This window comes from Melanerpes formicivorus, unplaced genomic scaffold, assembly GCF_026170545.1.
Source record: "Melanerpes formicivorus ecotype bairdi unplaced genomic scaffold, bMelFor1.0.p_v2 SCAF_8, whole genome shotgun sequence".
Classification (NCBI taxonomy): Eukaryota; Metazoa; Chordata; class Aves; order Piciformes; family Picidae; genus Melanerpes; species Melanerpes formicivorus.
In genome coordinates this window covers 17,639,659-17,660,788 of record NW_027142360.1, presented here as the reverse complement: position 1 = coordinate 17,660,788, position 21,130 = coordinate 17,639,659, and the positions used below count along the sequence as shown (strand labels likewise).

Genomic DNA, 21,130 nt, shown 5'->3' with positions numbered 1-21,130 from the left:
GATCTACACATCACCCCTTAGATTGATACTACCCTCTTTGAAAACAGGATTACAAATCAAAGTTTGCAGAGTTCAGCTCACATAATCAATTGCATTTCTATCTGTGGGGGGGGGGAAAGGACACACAGGTCAGAAGAGGGGTTGAGATCACCTCACTGTAGAAGCAATGTACCCAACTGTTTCTCTGGTTTTGTCTGCTAGGATATCTTCAATGCAGTCATCAAACAAAATCCATTCCTTGTCTACCAGCTCCCCTGTTTCTGGAATGTACAGCTGTCTGATCACACTCGTTCGGAGCAGTGCTACAGAGATGTGTCTGACCTGAAGGTATGTTTCACTGGAGGTTGGATGGGTGGTGTCATTTGGGACAGAAGATGGAGAACTATGCTGTAACAGAAAGATGGCATCTCTAAAGTAGAGGGGAAGCAAACACATACAGTTTATGAGGACACCCAAGCAGGAGCAGCAAATATGACTTTGGTTTTGCACAATTTGACTGCTAGGAAAGATGCATGCTGCTTTGGAGTTTGGCAAGGTATTAGAGAAGTGCTTCACCTTCTTGCATTCTGTACCTGCCACTATGCTACTACACCTTACTGCTGAGTTTCTGTTGTTGTCCCAGTTCTTAGCTCTTCCTAGTCAAAGAAAACTGATTTTTTTTTTTACTGGACAAGTTTGAAATTCTTTAGTCAACATCATTTAATAGAGTGAAATTCACAAAGAGCTTTGGGCAGACTCTAGCTAGCAATACATTAACTAAAATTGAAAGACCTTGCACACTTCATATTTAGCCTTTGTCTACACCAAACCCAGCCACACTGCCACTCATTGTTCCAGGATTTTTTCTGTGGAAAAAAAAGAGCTGAGTAGAAACCTATTAATTTAATACAATAAAGCTACAGTATCAGTTTAATAGCATGGTTTTTTTCACTGCTGTCAAGTAGAATATAGGAGCAGGATGGATTTGAACATATATGGGTAAATTTACATCAGTAGTTCTGTGTTCATTTTGAAAGGCCAGACTCAAAGGTAGCATGCAAAAAGTTCCGAATTGAAGCTGACTGAGCCTCTACCTGGTGTGGAATAAGCCATTGAAGCAGACTAGCGGCATCAGAACACAATAAATATTGGGTGGGTTTTGGTGATTAACTTTAAAATACAGTCAAGGTTCCTATACTTAATTTGTGTTTTGAGAATACTTTAGTAAATGAGGATTAAAAAAACCCAAAACAACAAAAACCCAACAAAAACAACAAAGAAAACAACAGAACTACAGAAGAGGTTGCAAGGGACCTCTGGAGACCATCCAAACCCCACTCTCAAAGCAGGACCAACTTAGATCAGGTTGATCAGCACCTTGTGCAGCTGAGCACCAAATCTTCAAAGTCTGAGATGCCACAACCTCCCTGGCCTCCTTGTCAGAGTTTGACCACCCTCACAGTGCAATATATTTCCTAAATCTAAGCAAATTTCCCTTGTAACCATTTGTAGAGTAAGAGCAAGAGCATTCAATTTGAACACCAGATACTGGAAAATCAATCATTCTTGACACACTGATTTTAAAAGCTGCACTTCCCAAAAGACAGAAGGTCTGGGTTAACTGACCTGTCAAAGTTGGCTTGAATTTCATACACAAAGTATTCACAACCAACTATTCAGGTGTGATCCTGAGAAGACAGCTTTTAAAGTCAGATCAGGACACTGGTCAGTACTCTGAGCACTGAAAGTTTTATGATAGGTGTTTGTAGGGCAGGATCGATGCATGGGCTTAAAAGCATCATGGTTTTATGTCTTGTAACAAAGTGCTGGTGGACATTTTAGTTCTGTGCCCATGTTGAGAATCATGTATGACAGCAATTGCATGGTCTGAAACAAAAGGAGAGGTGTAGTAGCAGCAGGGTAAATGTTTTCTAAGAAAGTAATTTCTTTTAGAATAGACCTCCTGCCTAGGAGATATCCCGGTGTTGGTCTGTGAACCCACTGAGACAGTCAGGTTGGATTCATCACAAGGTTAAGACATACACATTTATATGAGACAAAGATAAAGATACTGGAGCTAATAATTGAGAATCTAGGGCTTGGTTCAATTCTCTAAACACAGTTTGATTCATCACAGTTACACAGATGTCTGTGTGAGACTGGCAGGCACAAAACAGAGCTACAGGAGACCATGCCCTTTCGGCAAGGCAGCTGATGGGCAGGCAGGATAACAGTAGGGTGCTTTCAGTGTTGCTGTATATCTGTATTTAGGCAGTTGAATTGAGATCACCATGAGTGGCTTTGGAGAGCAGTTAAGCTTTGGAGTAGACATCTGACAACTAATCAGGTAAATCTTTAGCTGCAATGACTGTTTATTAGAATAGAATAAACCAAACCAGGTTGGAAGAGACCTTCAAGATCATCGTGTCCAACCCATCAACCAATCCAACCCACCCAAACAGCTAACCCATGGCACCAAGCACCCCGTCAAGTCTCCTTCTGAACACCTTCAATGACGGCGACTCCACCACCTCCCCGGGCAACCCATTCCATAGCGCAATCACTCTTTCTGTATAGAACTTCTTCCTAACATCCAACCTGAACCTCCCCTGGCGCAGCCTGAGACTGTGTCCTCTTGTTCTGGTACTGGGTGCCTGGGAGAAGAGACCATCATCAGCCTGTCTACAACCTCCCTTCAGGTAGTTGTAGAGAGTGATAAGGTCACCCCTAAGTCTCCTCTTCTCCAGGCTAAGCAGCCCCAGCTCCCTCAGCCTCTCCTCATAGGGCTTGTGTTCCAAACCCCTCACCAACTTTGTTGCTCTTCTCTGGACTCGTTCCAGCAAGTCAACATCCTTCCTAAACTGAGGGGCCCAGAACTGGACACAGTACTCGAGGTGTGGCCTAACCAGTGCAGTGTACAGGGGCAGAATGACCTCCCTGCTCCTGCTGGCCACACTGTTCTTGATGCAGGCCAGGATGCCATTGGCCCTCTTGGCTGCCTGGGCACACTGCAGGCTCATGTTAAGCCTACCATCAACCAGCACCCCCAGATCCCTCTCTGCCTGGCTGCTCTCTAGCCACTCTGACCCCAGCCTGTAGCACTGCATGGGGTTGTTGTGGCCAATGTGCAGAACCCGGCATTTGGATGTGTTAAATCTCATGCCGTTGGATTCTGCCCATCTGTCCAGCCTGTCCAGGTCTCTCTGCAGAGCCTCTCTACCCTCCAGCAGATCAACTCTTGCCCCCAGCTTGGTGTCGTCAGCAAATTTACTGATGATGGACTCAATGCCCTCATCCAGATCATCAATAAAGATGTTAAAGAGCACAGGGCCCAGCACTGATCCTTGGGGCACACCACTAGTGACTGGTTGCCAGCTGGATGTGGCACCATTCACCACCACTCTCTGGGCTCGGCCCTCCAGCCAGTTCCTAACCCATCGCAGTGTGCTCCCGTCCAAGCCATGGGCTGACAGCTTGGCCAGCAGTTTGCTATGGGGGACGGTGTCAAAGGCCTTGCTGAGGTCCAGGTAGACTACATCAACAGGCCTCCCCACATCCACCAGGCGGGTCACCTGATCATAGAAGGAGATCAGGTTGGTCAGGCAGGACCTGCCCTTCCTAAATCCATGCTGGCTAGGCCTGATCCCTTGGCCATCCTGTAAGTGTTGTGTTATTGAACTCAGGATGACCTGTTCCATGATCTTGCCTGGCACTGAGGTCAGGCTGACAGGCCTGTTGGCTAATCTGCTTCAGGTATGGGACCTTTAGGTCATATGTAACAACTACAAGTAAGCATTTGATAGAAGTACCTTAGAAATAAATTGAATCCTTTCTTCATTGTTAATTAACAAATACATGTTTACAAGTATCACCTAGTTTTCGTTGTTTATTACCTGTATATTGTTTCACACTGCCAGTTGCACTCCAGCATAGGCAATGAAGTCTAAGCTGCCTAATATCCTGCACTGGCTTTCTGGTCTGAAATATTTAACTCAAAAAGGGGTGCAGACACATAAGCAATTTCTTCAGCTGAACTGGGCTTACTCATACTGCTAAAATTATCCCCTCAATACTGAATTTGGGCTGAAATTCTTTGCTTTGAAAGAGAGGCCAGGGCCTTATCTAGTGCACATAAGCCCCCTGGTTTCAATAAAGCTCTTCCCATATTCAGCAGTTCAAGAACTGGCCCTCAGGCAGCACTGTTTAAAATTCTTCAGACTATTAAAGAAAAAAAAAAGGCATTAACCAATTAAAGTTGTGAATTTGCATTATGGAAATCATCAAAGTTCTAGTTTTTAAAAGAAACCCGCTTGTTTGCTGTGTTGTTCTCTATAAAAAGCAGCAAATGTCATTAAGCTCAAGTTAGAGAATATACTCTTAAAATCACCAAAGTCGCTTCCGTGGCATTGAATATAAATGGTATGACACAACATATTTGGCACATCCTGTATTTTATGGTAAGACTGGAATAAGAAACGAGGTAAAGGAAACCTCCAGGGTAAGAGGGAGAGAAAGATAGATTGTGAAGTTTGTACTGGAGGATTAAGAAGGATAGCACAGGAAAGGAGGAAATTCAGGGAGAGATTTAAATTCCAAGGTAAGGCTGGTCCAGTCAAGTATTCCTCGGTCAAATAAGACTGCATTCCTCATATCAGACTGAAAAGGCACTGATTTAATTCCAACTGGCCTCAAAGTCTATGGGACTTGATAATTTGTCATCTCTTACACAGAACATTGTGTCAATTAAGCTCAGAGCCTCAGGGCTGGCTGCTTTTCAGGGGTGGTGTGTGTATGTATGCACATACATGCTGCTTTACTGCACTGTTCACACTAAAGCAAACATAGGGTGGCCAGCATACTTTTTGCAGGCCTGTGGAGCACTTCAGTATTTCATATTGCCTGAAGAGGGTTCTTTTTTTCCTCTATATTACTCATTAATTTGCATCTCTATCCATTTTATTGAATTTTCTTTTTATGTGCTGTCTTTATGTTAGAGAAGATGTTTGATTGATTTCTACTTCCTAGCTGTAGCTGAGCAGCATTTGCAAACTTGGAAGGACTTGCATGTGAAGATCTTTGAAAAAAGCATAAGAATAGAAATATTTATAACCAAGTTCTGCATTGCTAGTGACCACTAATTTTATATCCAACTAAAGAAACTTCAAAATAAAACTGCTGTGCTCCTTTTATTCACCTAAATGCTTATTTTCCTTCTGTGTCATACTGTGTAGTGATAGAGGCCACACTAGAATGAAGTCTGTGGGCTTTGTCCGTGGTGTATGAAATCAAAACTTGGGTAAAAAATTACACTTACAGAAATCTTCCTTTTCCCACCTTGAGGGCACCTGTGTTAAGGATGCTTTGCATCAGTCAGTAATGTCTTGAACAATTTTAATATAAAACAAAGAATAAGTAACAGGAAGAAAATGCCCTTTAATTCTTTTTGCCAAGTGAGACAACTTCAGTCTCTGAAAAGGTCAGAGGTGTTTATTTTTGCATGGCATTTTTTTACACCTTGGAGAAACACTGAGATGTTACTGAACACTGGACAAAAGATGTGGAAGGGCTAGTGGTCATTCTGTCCAGGCATCCAGTGTCCATCTTGTTTATCTCAGCTCTTCTTATGATGTCCCACATGGTGCTGTAGGACGATGCCATGCTGGGCTCCAAAGCTTATGGGGATCTGCCTGGAACTGAGCTTCATTTGTGCAGTGTTTTTGCTGGGTTGGGCCCTGTGTTTCTGTTTCTTTTTGGTTAATAATTTGTTCCTGTCTGTATTGAAATCTCTATTACCATGATTTGGCACAAACCAAATGGCAAGAAAAATCCTGTGAAAGAAGGTAATGCATTGTGATGCCTCCAACAATGAATCATGACCTCACTGAATGAGTCAGTCATGAAGAGAAGTCTGGTTGTCAAGGATACAGATGCTATTTACACACAGGGAATCTGGTACTTCAGAAGCACAGAAATCATATTCTGGGCTCTTCAATGAGAATGTATCAAATTATTAGAACTTACCCTCTCACTCCAAAACAGGAAAAATGCTATAAAACTTATTAATGACTTTTCAATCTTGTTTTGAACACAGCTGATAATAAATTACCATGTAGATAATTAACCTCATAAATTCCACATTCTGAAATTGTGTTATGTGATTCACTGTGCCCTGCCTGGGAGTGTCCTTCACACAAGGATGACTTTGTGAGATTGCTTAGAAAAGTTTAAATGGCTTCTTGTCCATAACCCAAAGACATCATTTTGGATCTGCCTCAGACATAACCTGTTGCACCACTTTCCATCCCAGTCCCTGAGCCACCCCTTGCTGGCCAAACACCTCTGAACTGGTCACTAGCAGTTCTGGCATTCTGCTACCTTGCACCTTTTAAGGCCAATCAGGGAATAGCTACAATGAGAGGAGTATAGTTTCAAGTGGTTAAAACATACCCCTCCCTTGAGTCAACACTGGAATCAGTATGGTGCTTTTCCTCTGATAAAAAGGGAGTGCTGAAGGGGGTTTAGGGGTATTTTTTCAGGCTGTAGCCCTTTTGAGGAAAAGATAAGAACTTTGAGAAGTACAAGAGAGTGACAGTCTGTCACCTTACCGCCATATAATGCAGGCAGTAATCTAGAGCGTAAGGTAGTGCCTGGAACCATGGGCACCAAATCAGGCAGGGCAAGGATTTGAATTCTACATCCAAAAAGCAGTGCTTGGACCTCTGGATTGTTAGCTGATTTCAACTCTGACAGATCCCTGATACCATTTTTCTTTTTTTAAATGTTTGATCCTTTCTGGGGGAATTGGATCTTTTAATAAAACATTCATTTCTGATAAAACCCAATTCCAAGCATCGCTAATCAAGCCATAAATTACTCATGTGGTGCTTGTTTGCAGTGTAACTCTTGAACTCTTGAACCTGTCCAGCAAAGGGCAGCCAGGCTGGTAAGAGGTCTTGAGCACAAGCCCTACGAGGAGAGGCTGAGGGAGCTGGAATTGTTTAGCCTGGAGAAGAGGAGGCTCAGGGGAGACCTTATTGTTGTCTACAACTACCTGAAGGGAGGTTGTAGCCAGGAGGGGGTTGGTCTTTTCTCCCAGGCAATCAGCACCAGAACAAGAGGACACAGTTTCAAACTGCACCAGGGGAGGTTTAGGCTTGAGGTTAGGAGAAAGTTCTTCACAGAGAGAGCTGTTAGCTGTAGGCATGTGCTGCCCAGGGAGGTGGTAGAGTCACCATCCCTGGAGGTATTCAAGAGGGGATTGGACCTGGCACTTGGTGCCATGGTTTAGTGGTCGTGAGGTCTTGAAAGATAGGTTGGACTTGATGGTCTTTGAGGTCTTTTCCAACCTTATTGATTTTGTGATTCTGTGAACTTGGGCCATATTTAAACATTTCAGTAACGTGTGCCTGAAAAAAAGTGTATTCAGATGGCATTAAAATCGCAAATATAGGTGGCTTTACCATGCGGATTTGCTCAATGTTTAACTCTGTTGATTTTAGTGCATAATGGTTGCCTAAACAGTGAGTGTAGTTTTTAAGCATGAAACCTCCTATCTACAAAATACCACTTTTACTTATTTATTTAAATTGTGAAGTGCTCACAGGCTTAATTAAGCATATCTGTTCAGTGCTTTGCAAAATTCAACTTCTTTAGGCATAAATTTAAATTTGCTTAGTTTATTCTTCTTGAGCCAGAAAAGTAGGTATTAAGTGTACAGGATATCCTGCATTCCCTGATTTCATAAGGGCTGAAACAGAGAGAGAAGTTACCAAGATGCATCTTTGGGTTAAAAGTGGAAGAGATTGTGGTTAAGGAAACATATGGCCAAAGACTTCTTATGGAGAGAGGAGATGCTTCAGGGAGAAAAAATGAATAAGGGTACCTATAGGAAGCTTATCATTTTGTGGTTTGAACATCAGATTCAAAATATTTAATCACCCCAGTGAGGACAATGCAGCTGGTAACCTAAAGAGGATTGATGGGATTTTTTGGTTTCACTGTATTTCCGTGTGGGTACCTGACTTTGGAGCACTCTCCTATACTCCACCAGCAGTATTACATCCTCTGTTATATTCCATCTCATTGCCAGTCTGCAAGGCTCTAACTGTGTCATCATTTCAGGGCTTTGGGTCAGAACCTGGTGAATAAATAGGAACTGGCATGCATCAAGAATAGTGTGGCCAGCAGGAGCAGGGAAGTCATTCTGCCCCTGTACTCAGCACTGAGTCCAGTTCTGGGCCCCTCAGTTTAAGAAGGACATTGAGACACTTGAGCATGTCCAGAGAAGGGCAAGGAAGCTGGTGAGAGACCTCGAGCACAAGCCCTACAAGGAGAGGCTGAGGGAGCTGGGGTTGTTTAGCCTGGAGAAGAGGAGGCTCAGGGGAGACCTTATTGCTGTCTACAACTACCAGAAAGGTGGCTGTAGCCAGGAGGGGATTGGTCTCTTCTCCCAGGCAACCAGCACCAGAGCAAGAGGACACAGTCTCAAGCTACACCAGGGGAAGTTTAGGCTGGAGGTGAGGAGAAAGTTCTTGACAGAGAGAGTTGTTAGCCATAGGAATGGGCTGTCCAGGGAGGTGGTGGAGTCACCATCCCTGGAGGTGTTCAAGAGGGGATTGGACGTGGCACTTGGTGCCATGGTTTAGTCATGAGGTCTGTGGTGACAGGTTGGACTTGATGATCTTTGAGGTCTCTTCCAGCCTTGGTGTGATTCTGTGTGATTCTGTTGGTGCAGTTCACCCCATACACTAGGTCATAAGTGCGTAAGTCTTCCAGGAGGCTGGGTGAGCATAATCAGTGAGTGGTAACAGCTGGTGATTAACTAGGATAGTATTAACAGAACTGTAGGGAGTGCCAAGTTGCTTAATGACAGCTACCCAAGTGTTAAATAGATGTAGAATTTTAAATTCCGATCTTTCAGTACCTAAATTGCTAAATGAAGATTAAGGAGTTGTGTTTTTCTTAGTTCTCAGGAGGCCTTGATCATGAGTGGGAAGGATCCGTGGGACAGCCTGAAGGCTAGCGCTGTTCCTGCAGTGTCCACACAGATACTGGCACTACATTTTTATATGCTGTAGGTACAGTTTCTTCTGTAAGCCTACAGATCTTTTTTAATAGCTTAAACACTAGGAAGGAAAATAGAAGAAGAAATAAACACAGTATTGTGGTGCAATTCAGACTCAGAAAAGGGATGTCATAGTAACAAGATTTTTAGTTTCTAGATTCACTTTCTCTTTTTAGTGTTGAGATGACACTTGCTCAGTCTGCAAGCTAAGTGGATTCTAAGTTTGACTGGTTTTTTTCCTTATGATTTCCCTGTAGCCTCTTTTCACCTGATTTTTTTTCTTTCTCCAATCAATTCACTAGTTGTAGAGAGCAGTAAGTTGTCCCCATAGATTTCTCCACAGTAAACAATCCCAGCTCCCTCAGCCACTGCTTGTATTTTCTGCCCTCCAAACCCTTCACCACTCTTGTTGCTCTTCTCTGGACATGCTCCAGGACCTCAGTGTTTTTCTTACACCCAGAACTGAACACAGTACTTAAGCTGTGGCCTCACTAGAGCCAAGTACAGGGACACGATTGCTCTCCTACTCCTGGTAGATACACTGGTTTTGATACAGGCCAGGGTGCCATTGGCCTTCTTGGCCACCTGAGCACACTGCTGGCTCATGGTCAGCTGGATGTAGTGTGTTGCATGTCAGTGATCAGGAGTCTTGTTGCTTTTTGAAACCTGCTATTCATTTTTATGCTTTCATATATCACATAATTTTTATCTAATCATGTTACATTTGAACATCAGCCTATTTTTTAGGTAGATGTGTTTTGTGCTTTTCCTGCCTCAGGTCATCCACATGGTTGCACAGCTCCTTCTTGTTCTTTAGCTGCATTGGTGTGTACTGTCTTTCTTGATTAAAACAAATCAGCTTTTCTGGATAGTCCCTTTCAGCTTTCTTCAGCTCACTCCAGGCTCCCCTGACATCTGCATACATGCAGCATCCTGACACATTTCAAATCTGATCAGATCTGAACCACCAACTAGGCCTTTGACACTTACCATCTTTTACATACACAGCAGATTTTGAAGCACAGCAGCAAAGAGCCTGTACACTGACAACTGACTTTGGCATCATCCCACACACAACTGGTAGCAACATCAACACCAGTGCTTGGCTGTGATGTGACATCATGTATGTTGATGGGAAATACCCACAGCGCTAGGGAGCCTGTCCCATAGCAGTTACTGAGTTTGTCATCATTAGCAATATCTGTGCTTATAATCCCCAGGATGAGTGCTCAGAGTGCTTAGCAAGGAGGTGGGATGCTCATGAAGACATCCAGAAAGGAAACTCACATGAAGTGTAGCAGTAGTACAGAGAGCACACAGATTTTTCTTTGCAGGTATTTTTTGTTCCATTTGCCAGCTTCTGATCTTTCTTTGGTCCACTCTTAAATGAGTGCAATATTTTAATTCAGTGTCTGCTTAGGAAAACATACCAGTAACCTGTAAAACTGTTTACTAGCCCTTTAGATTCCTTCAGCCCTATGCTTCTGTTTCCCTGAGGTAGAATTCAGTCACAGAGATTTTTTTTGGTATGCCTTTCATGCCTTTTGTTGCAGTTAAACGCAATGGATGAAATATGCCAAGTTCTTTTCAAAGGAGATTTGAAGATCCCTTTTCTGAAGGAGGAAATCTGTCATCTTAATTTTATGTCCTAACCTACCTTAAAGCTTCTTTTGCTGCTGTGTTTTCAGCACACGTTGCAGCAACATGTTAGCGCTCAGTTAGGCTACACTTCTGAATATATGGATAAGTTTAAAGCCAGCAAAGAATGGAATGAAGCTGGAGGTGGGGAGATTCAGGCTGGATGTGAGGAGGAAGTTCTTCCCCATGAGAGTGGTGAAGCCCTGGAATGGGTTGTCCAGTGAGGTGGTTGGGGCCCTGTCCCTGGAGGTGTTTAAGGCCAGGCTGGATGAGGCTCTGGCCAGCCTGATCTAGTGTGGGGTGTCCCTGCCCATGGCAGGGGGGTTGGAACTAGATGATCCTTGTGGTCCCTTCCAACCCTGAATGACACTATGATACTATGAATGTAGCATTACCTGGGAAAAACATTTCCAACAAGTATTTTTTGTCCAAATATTTTTCCAGATTTATACAGTGTGTAGATGCATTGTAATCTTGAATTAAAGTGTTCCTATAATTGGAAAAAGGGATTTGCCAGTTAGTGAAATTCTCCTTTTTTTCCCCATTATTGCTTTTCTGTAGCCACATATATGGTTTCCTGACATCCTAGTAGCCTCAGCAGTGAAATCCCGGGAAGGGATAAAGTTTTCCCTATCAGGAGATACTTTCACTAGTGTTGAGTCTGTAGAAGAGAGTGACAATAGCTTTTGTGTTAATGTAAATACTCACTGGAGAGACTGTGTTGTCACTGAAGTTAGTACAGGACGCGCTCAGGGCTGTATCCTGCTCTTTCCTCCTTCAATCTGCTCATTCAGTGACAGAGAGTGTGATTTCCGAGGGCTTCCTGTTGCTGTTGACACGAAGGGAACTACTTAATCCACTCTGGGCTGCTTCTGTTCTATGTGCTGCATTTCAGCCCTGTGCATTCCCTCCCACCAACGCAATGTTCAGAGCAGAGCTTAACCACGCACCCAGCTCGGCAGCTGGCGGTGCAGCTCTGGCTCTGCGCGAGTGACACGGTGCCTTCACACAATTAACTTAATGGATTCAGAGAACCTCCAGAACTCATAGCTTGGAAATATTCCCAAGGGAGACTCTTTTTTTTTTTTTTTTTTTTTTTTTTTTTTTAAATCTCTTTAGAAGTCACAGGAATAAAACTGGATACAAAGCATTTGGTATTTTTCACTTCTGCCTGAAATATAGCCTCCATAAAATGAAATCATTCCTGCAAGCCACTTTTGGCTTCCTCTTTGTTTTTCCTTAGGGCCCCATTCTCGTTCACACTGGCAGCAGTGTAAAGTTGCCTTGATGTAAATGAGAATCAGGCCCTTTACGTCAGCATTGGAGTTAAATCCAGGCCAGTGTGAGATTCATTTCCCATTAGCAGTGGCTAAATACCTGGTAGAAATGGAATTCAAAGGGTGAAGCATTGTACTGCATTACTGTGTAACACAACTGCGATCAGGCTTGTTCAAATGAAGCAGTGGCAAAAAGGAAGTCAGATTACATTCAGTCCTTTTTGAATGGTTTTTTCTTCTCAATATCTAACCACAGAAATGTCCACCCAGCCTGAAACAGTGAATTGATTTCATTATCTTAAACAGTCATGTGGCAATCTAAGATTAATGTTTAATACATACACCCCTGCATTCATCATCCTGCCATCTTGTCCAACACAGTCCATAACCTATCAGGGCCTTGATTGGAGTTGTGACAGCATTTATGAGGTGCTGCATCACAAACTAGAGCTCCAATGTGCAGGTTCTCCATAGAGGAGAACATCATGCTGTACGTGTTCATCACGTACAAAGCACATCACCTGCAGAGTATGTACTTACTTGTGAAAGATGTGGCAAAGCCATCCTGACACCTGAATGAAAAGACAGAAGTCTGTAGTGTTGGGGTTGGGTTGGGGTTTTATACATTTGTGGGAGGGCAGTGAACTGAACACACATGAGAAGAGCAGATAAAGTGTATCTGTATTCTAACTGCAGAATGTGTTTTCTCTTTCTTTTTTTGCTCTGAGGTGATTCACTGGAACTCACCAAAGAAGCTGCGAGTGAAAAACAAGCATGTGGAGTTTTTCCGCAACCTCTACCTGACGTTCCTGGAATATGATGGGAATTTACTGAGACGGGAACTCTTTGGCTGCCCCAGTGAGACAGATGTTAACAGTGAAAATGTAAGTGGGATGCCTAGGACTTGATTTAAAGGGTGGTGCGTTCAGCATGAAGACTTGGAGAGTCGGCAGTGGAGTGCAGAGGGACTTGGGAAAATTGAGGTCACTGCTCAGATTCCAGGAGTGATGCTGTGGAAATCATTTAATTTGTGCCTCAGTTCTTCACCTGTAAAATTATCTTATTAGTCCTGTATTTCCCCTGTTCTTTGTTGTTGGGTTGGGGTTTTTTTGGTCTACTTTGCCTTTTAAAAATCCCCAGCAGAGGTAACATCACAGGCTGAAAATGAGGGTTTAGTCTCTTAATTCCATTAGGCAATTTTGCAAATCACACCCTTAGACCTAAAGCTTTCCAGGGAAAGACCTTGTTTCTTACTGTGTGTTCGTTCAGCATAGTAATGTCAATGTTGGTTAGTAGATACTAAGGCACAAATAACAAAGAAGAAATTAAAATATCAAGACTACTAGATTTAGGTCTCTGATTTTTTTTGCCATGCTGCAATCTATAGAGTGAGTTAATGCTTCAAGGTAACACATTGGCTGTGAGACTGCAGGGCTTTTCTGCACTGCCCTTAACCAAACACAGCAGCATTTTTGTGTATCTGCATAAGATTTGCAATCAGAATCTTTCAGACGAAGCAAATCCTTTAAAAATGTTTGAAATCAAGGATGTTTACATACAGATGTTCTTATGTATGTGTCTGTGCCTTAGTACATATAATTCCAATGTCAAAAGCTGTTAACTGAAGTGTTTATGCCCAGATGTGTATCAACTCCTTGCGCATAATGTGGACTCTGGAGGTTTATAGACCAAGTGCCAACTTTGGCTACATAATCTGAAAGAAAATAAAAGGGAACCTGTAACATTTTATGTTATCTTCAAGGGAAAAAAATCTAAAATATACAGCATCCTCTATATAAAAATCAATAAAGCAAAGCCAGTATCGTGTACACATTAGCAGTTACGAGGTAATTGGCAATCAATAACATTATTGGACTTGGAGTGTTTCCATTTAGTCTGTGGATAAAGTGACCACAGGAGATACCATTCCTAGTGTTTTAACTATAGCACTCAGAGGCTGGATAGATATATTTTAGCCCAAGGCATGGCTTTCCAGATACTTATTTGACCATCCCACTGCCTTCTGAAAGGAGTGGGGAGTGATGTGTAGAGGAGATAAATGTTAACTGAGAGGCTGAAGCAGGGATGAAAGAAAGAGAATGAGAAGGCAAGCACACAGTGAGAGCAAAAGCACATGGAGAAAAAACTCCTCTCAAGAGTGAGAGGCTTTTAGACAATCAAGTGAACTGAATGTGATAGAAGACTACTAAGATTCTGACAGTCAGAGGCATAAGGATACAACAGATAAATTAAGAGAACAGGATAAGAAGAGAAAGGGGAGTGAGGTATTTAAAAAACAAAACAAACAAACAAAAAACCACAAGAAATCAAACCACTTTCATCATGTTTTAAGAATGCAGGTTAAAATTATACTGAAGAGCATGACTGCAATCACAGACTTGTTGCTGTATTTTCCGGAGTTCTGTAAACCCTTAATAAACAGATTTATTCCAGACGACAAGTTGCTGGGGAACAGTGCACAGTGACTGTAAGTTCTTGTTGCAGAAAATGGCAGTCCTGAAAGTTTAAAATGGCTCATTTTACTGAGCTTGTATCTAGTTGACAGATACTGAAAATGACTAACTGTTCAAGCCTGTTTCTTATTCAAGACAAGTAGAACGCAATATGGTATATGGTATGACTTGCGTCTGAAAAAGAAATGTAACTCATTCTTCCATTTATAAAGTTAAAAAAAAAAGAAGAGAGAGAGAGAGAGATACTGGGAAAGAATGAGCTAGACATGCAGAAATACATGAGTCTAACTTGCCAAGAGATACCAAAAAGTTAACAGCCTGCTATCAGAACAGTTACACACAGAAAAAAAATTCTAACCTCAGATATCTTAAGAGTAGTCACGTAGGAGAAGATAGTGGTTTATATTAGTTACTTTTGATGTAATCTCCCCTCTGAATTTAACTGTGTCCTTTTGATTGCAGAATACAAATTTCAGGCTTGAAATTATGAGACCCTAAAAATAGGATTATCATGAAAACCACTCATAGTTTCACTCTGTCTGCTGTAGCATATACAGTGTCACAGCTGTAGCATTTACGGTGTCACAGGTGTCCTAGTAAAATACAGGACATTTCCATGATCTATTGCAGGATAATCTTCAGAAACGAAGCAGCTTGTAAGGTGAGCAGGGAGCCACTGTTTGTCATTCCTCCCAATATAAGAACTAGGGTGCATGAAGGGGAAAAAACAAGCAGCAGGTTCAAAACAAAGACATTTCACCCACAATGTAATGATCCTTTGAGCAGGAGGTAATGTTGCTAAAAATATACATATGCTTAAAAGTGGCTCTTCATGGAAAGAAAATCAATCAGGAGCTGTTAAGCTTTGGTGCAGAAAGTCCTTGAACCACAAGCTCAGGACTAGGGAATTGTTCTGAAGAAGCTTTGCTCTACTCTCACTCTGCTTTTACACTCATCTCTAGGCGGCCTCTCCAGCTTACAGCTGGAGACAGGATACTGGGCTAGATGGACCTTTAGTCTAACAAGATGCAGCCATGCATTTGCATTAGGATTGCTAAGCATATATATTACATAAATGGCCATCATTTCTACAAACCCAAGTGTATGTAAAGTAGGAATTGCTATTTGGTTAATCTTAATACCTATTATTTTTCCTCCTCTAAACTGAGACTATCAGCCCCTAAACACAACTGGGTTTTGTCATGCTAGGCATTGTATATGGATGAAAAGTGCTCCTTCAGCTGCCAGTGCTTCTGTGTACTGTGGGCCAGTGGACAAAATGTTAAAGTAGCTCTGCTGGTTTTATAATCAGAGTGCAATACTTAAGCACTAATTGAACTGAGCTGTGTGATAGAAGCAGCAGTGGCTGTTTTGAGTCTGTCACTCACAGGCTGGCTCTATCAGAATGTACCCTTAAGGTCTTGTTCCAATATGCCAGCTGTTGCTTCTTTACAGTTTAATATTTGTAATGATGTTTTATTTAGAATTAAACCTGCAATTAAGGAATCTCATTTGTAATGCAGATATCTGTAAAACATGAAAAGGAAGTGTGACAGTGGGTACTGTTGGGCTAGTTCTGACTCTGAGGCCCCTTTATGCTTCTCATCAGTGCTGATGTGGGCTTAAAATGAACGTGAATTATTTATCTTGCATTTTTAAAGGCTCTTTCCAGGTCTAGAGAGATGTAAATGGTTATTAGTTTAAAAGGTAATCAGTTCTTGCATTTATCTCTTTCACTTGTCCTCCGTGTCTGTGTGCACTTGCCTGTATCCTTAAATATGTGTCTATATGCACATGGAAGGATTAGTGCTTTATGGTTTGCTAAGGAAGCATAATACCACAGGCTGGATTTTAAGAGGTCTAAAGGCAGCCTTTGGATATTCTGCTGTATAGTCCTGATCCAGTCAGTGATCTTCAGCTGTACAAACAGCGCTGTTGTTAGGTTGCAAAATGTCAGAAATGGGAATGAGCAGAACAGAGCTGAAATACAGGAGGTAGAAAAATACAGACTGGGGTAATTTGTGTTTATATAAAAATGTTCATATGTATGTCTATATGAACATGCATGTTTCATCCTTTGAATATTCAAACTGACAGACCCTGTGTGTTGCTGGGACAGGCTGTGGACTGGAGCCTGTCATGTGCTTCTTGCAATAGAGCGGCACTGTTAAGTCCCCTTTATTCAATATGTGCTAAAATGAGATTACACAGAGAAAAGTCTTCTCTACAGATAGGTATTACAATCACCTCTTTGCCTTTTGTGCAGATTCTGGATGAGAAATGTAGAATATGATCCAAATTCTCCTGTAAACACAGCCATTGACTCAAGTCAGTGCCTTTGAAGCATGCCCTTAGTCATGCCATCCTACTTACTCTTATGCTAATTGACATTTCTTGCTCCTGCTTTTTATTTCTGATGCAATGCAGAAGATTTTAGAGAAACCCACAAAAGCAAAGCTAGCAGCCTCAAGTTTGAACAATTCCCATTGGCTTCAATGCTTATATCCAATGTGTCATTCTAATGGACCTGCGGCAAAGCCTAAACTATTTCAACAGGGTCTATTACGTACCGGCCTTCCTCTGTAGATATGCTGAGAGATTGATTTCGTAAGCCTGATTTTAGCACAGAGACACACACTCAACCTTTTAGCCCTCCCATAAAGCTTCTTTCCTGCAGACAATTTCCAACCAGGTAATTCTGCCAAAGCACTAAACTTGAAGGTTGAATGGGGTGTCCCCTATCAGTGAGTCCTCCGTACTGATCCAAAGCCCAGAACAAGATCGGGAAGCTTATCGCCGATCTTGCTCAATTTAAGGAAAGGATAGTAGGGTCCCGTTGGAGAAGGCTTTTAGAAAACACAGGGGAAAGTCTCTGCATATTTTTGTTTTCAGATTTTCCAATTCAGCAACACAAGGAAAGTGTTTAAAAATCTAATTCACCCTGAAAACACTTGTTTAGCTGTCTAATTACTTCCTAGCTGTCTAATGACTTCCTAGATGTGCTTTTTTCCTGTTTATGTTTTTGTGCAAAACCGGAATTTCTTTATAGTAGCGAATGGCTGTGCCAGCCAGCTTGTAATACCCACCAGAATAGCCAGAGATTCTAGCAAGTTACCACACAGTGTAAACTCTGCTAACAAATTTAGGAATTTTCTGAATGTCTAAAAATAACATGGAAAACCAAAAAAGCTTCCAAGACAGTACCAGGGTACTGAACCTGAAGTCAGGCTGATAACTTTGAGTAGCATTTGCTGGTGCGGGATTTCAGAATACTGCATCTTTGTAGGGCTGGGATTTGAAGTTACAATTTTGTCATGACATAGTCTTTCTCTGGCAATAGCAAATGCTACATGGCAATTTTGAGGTGAAATCCTGACTTACCCAGCTGTGTTGTTTCTAAAACCGTAGCTGTTGCTGTTATTAAATGCTGAGCTGGTAGCCTGTCCTGTTGCCTGAAAGTTGCTATTACACCGCTTTCAAGTGCTTACAGTACTGCTAGATGGGGGATCAAGCGGACTGGGATTTTATTGTCATGATGGTATTTCTCCTTTTTTTCTTTTCTCTCATGTTTTAAAATGAAATCTGGGGAAAAGCTTGGGAGGTTTGCCCACATGACAAGTTCTGATGACCTCATCATGGAAATACTCCATACCTTAGAGAAGGAACTGGCGTTTGGGGCAGGAACGTGTCTTTTGCCAACCTGGTAAAAAACTTACACAAACTATAACGCTGGAAAACCATCATAAGTAGTATTTCCTTTGACTTCGAAGAGGCTCAGATCTTCAGATACATTTTTCTTAGGAGTATGCTTGGAAAAGTCTGAGCAGATTATATATATCCCTGCGACATGGCAGAGTTGAACATGCTGCAGGCAGGGGACCTGGACAAAGGCTGGCATCTTCTGTGACTGCTTCTTCTGAATATTCTGTGCCAGGTTCTGACTGGACAGTAGAGCTGAGACCTGGAACCTATTTGGTCTCTGTTCTGAGGGACATCTGTTGCCCTCACTGAGATCCAAACAGTATGGAAGAGGAAAAAAAATTCCAGAATCACCTATAAAAAAGAAGAAAGCTAGATGAAAGGCAGAAAGGAAGGAGGTAATTTGGACATACATTATGGAGAAAGAATGTTTGGAGCAAGAAGGCTGTAGGTGTAGGGAGCTGGCAGATTACTTGAGTAGGGACTATGGGACTAGAAACAAGGCTGGGACTGACTTAGCAGAACTTGCCACACAAGAAAGAACAGGGCTAAGGACAAACTAAAGAAATAAAAGCAAGACAATGAACCTGTCAAAGCACTGTACTGCCAGAGAGGTCTGGGAACAGCTCAGATGAGAAAGTTTGGCAGGGACTGGAGAAAGGAAGTGGAGAGGACTACTAAGATTTGACATCTGCAGCTGAGATCAAGGAAAGTTGTATTTCATGTATACAGAACTGTCTAAGATGTTAAGCATGCCTAAATATTTGGTTTGTTACTGTGGTGAGTATTTGCTGTTCAGATAAGCCATTACTTCCATTCAGTAAGAGTAATAGCTACTTTTTACATGTTGCAGCAAAGTTCTCCTTGCTAGGTAGGATTGCTCAGGCACTATCCTCTTTGTCCTTAGCACAGCTCTGTTTCACAGAAGGCTCAATCTGACCCACAGCAGATGTATAAAATTTTACAGTGCGGGAGGAAGAAAGATTTAATTGATGTGGGATTAGCCTGGCTTTTATTGCTCATCATCAGAGAAGCCAGAAGTACGTTATGTAGGTCATCCCAAAGAAGACTCAGTGAAGGCTTTTTCTGCCCTGCATCATCATCTGCATTGTTTGTGCCATCCTAAAGGCAAGAGTTAATTCACACACTTTTAAAGTGCTAAATGCTGCAATCCAAATTGCCTACTGGTGGAAACTGGGACAGCTATGCTGGAGGAAATAAAACTGCTGCGGTTTGTAACTAGATGATGGTTTCATCCTGGGCTGGTGCTGGTTTTCATCTCAGTGGCCAAGCTGAGTTGATTTTGTGTTATGAATCTTAACTGCAGACACCAGGGAGAAGGGAAGATGATCAGAAAGTTAAAAGCTTTCATCTAAGATGCACCTGTTGTGTTAGTATGACACTGAGTGAGTGACTTCAGCCTAGTGTCATCTCACCTCACTTTAATCTCCAGCAGAGAGAAAGATGCCTATATTAGGTTTTTATCCCCTTCCTCAGGATCTACAAAGCCTCCAGGCACAAAGCAATTTTTGTTGGTGGTTGTTGTTTTTTTTAAAACACTACTAATTTCATAGAAAATACTTCTGATCAGGATTTTGGTTCACTCTCACCTGAGATTAAATCTTGTAGATTTTGGTAGGAAATTGATTGTTCCTGTGCCACAGTTAAAAAAAAAATAATCCCAATCACAAATATGCTTACACTAGGAAGGCAAATTTATGAACAGACTAACCAATTCACAGGTGAAAAGTACATGTTGTGTGCCATGCATAATATGGCTCTACCATATGTCATATGGATAGAAAACAACACCTCATCTCATGCAATTGTATCAGTCAGATATGTAGACTTGGTAAATCATGACAATTTATGGTAGAGTTGAGAACCCCTAGCTTGCCTGGTGTGTGAATAGAATAGAAAATAGAATAGAATAGAATAGAATAGAATAGAATAGAATAGAATAGAATAGAATAGAATAGAATAGAATAGAATAGACCAGACCAGACCAGACCAGACCAGACCAGACCAGACCAGACCAGCTTGGAAGAGACCTTCAAGATCATCATGTCCAACCCATCATGCAACATTTTGACCAGCTTCAAAGAATACTTTTCCTTAGGTGAGGTCTGATCATTTGCTCCAGCTGGATGCTCAGGGAAGTAACTAAGCTTTTTTTGTTTTTTTTTAATGTATATGTTTCTTTGATTTGGCATCAGGCATCTCATGGCTGCCTTCATCAATTTGTGAAACAAGTAAAATCATGATGCTAATGAAAGCACTTGTTGTTTCTCATTACAGCATTTTCTGAGAGAGTATCTACCTTACTTAGCCTGGAAAGAACACATTTTTCAACTGTAAGAGTGGTTCCTAGAGGTGACATTTCCCACATACTGAGTGGCAAGTAGCCTTAGCATTGAATATCTTGTAAGAAGCAGTGAATCTTGTGCTAAGCAGGTACTCGCTTGTCACTCTGAGGATGAGAAGTCTTCACTATCATCAGTGTATTGTTACAACGCAGGGGTCTGTAGTGGGGTTGCTCTCTTTTTATCAAATCCAGCTGATATGAAGGTCCTTATTGTGGGTTGCACAGATCTGTTAGCATTCCCATGATAAACCCAACCTTTCAAAAAGACATTTATGTGGGAGCAAACCTTAAAACAAGCTGTAAGTTTGTTATCTGCCAATAATAGATCTGTGCAATATGCATTCCATAGTTAAAATTATATCATTGGAGAAGTATTATGACACCAAGCTGAGTGTTGCTGTTGATACGCTAGAAGGGTGGGATGTCATCCAGAAGGACCTGGATAAGCTGGAGAGGTGGGCCTAGGTGAACCTCATGCGGTTAAACAAGACCAAGTACAGGGTCCTGCACCTAGAATGGAAGAACCTTCATTATCAATAGCAGCTGGGGAATGAGGTGACAGGAAGCAGCCCCATAGAAAAGGACTTGGGAGTTCTGGTGAATGAAAAGCTGGGCATGAGCCAATAGTGTCTCC

General features: G+C 41.9%; 1 protein-coding gene across 2 annotated transcripts in view; it reads left to right on the top strand.

The window, feature by feature from the left end:
* LARGE1 (LARGE xylosyl- and glucuronyltransferase 1) overlaps nucleotides 1-21,130 on the top strand; it is a 296,670-nt gene that overhangs the window by 243,715 nt on the left and 31,825 nt on the right. For both annotated transcript variants that reach the window (XM_068142337.1, XM_068142338.1), the window contains 2 exons: nucleotides 202-327; nucleotides 12,687-12,842. In XM_068142337.1, the coding sequence (XP_067998438.1) occupies nucleotides 202-327; nucleotides 12,687-12,842 (282 nt within the window). The remainder of the gene's footprint in view (nucleotides 1-201; nucleotides 328-12,686; nucleotides 12,843-21,130) is intronic.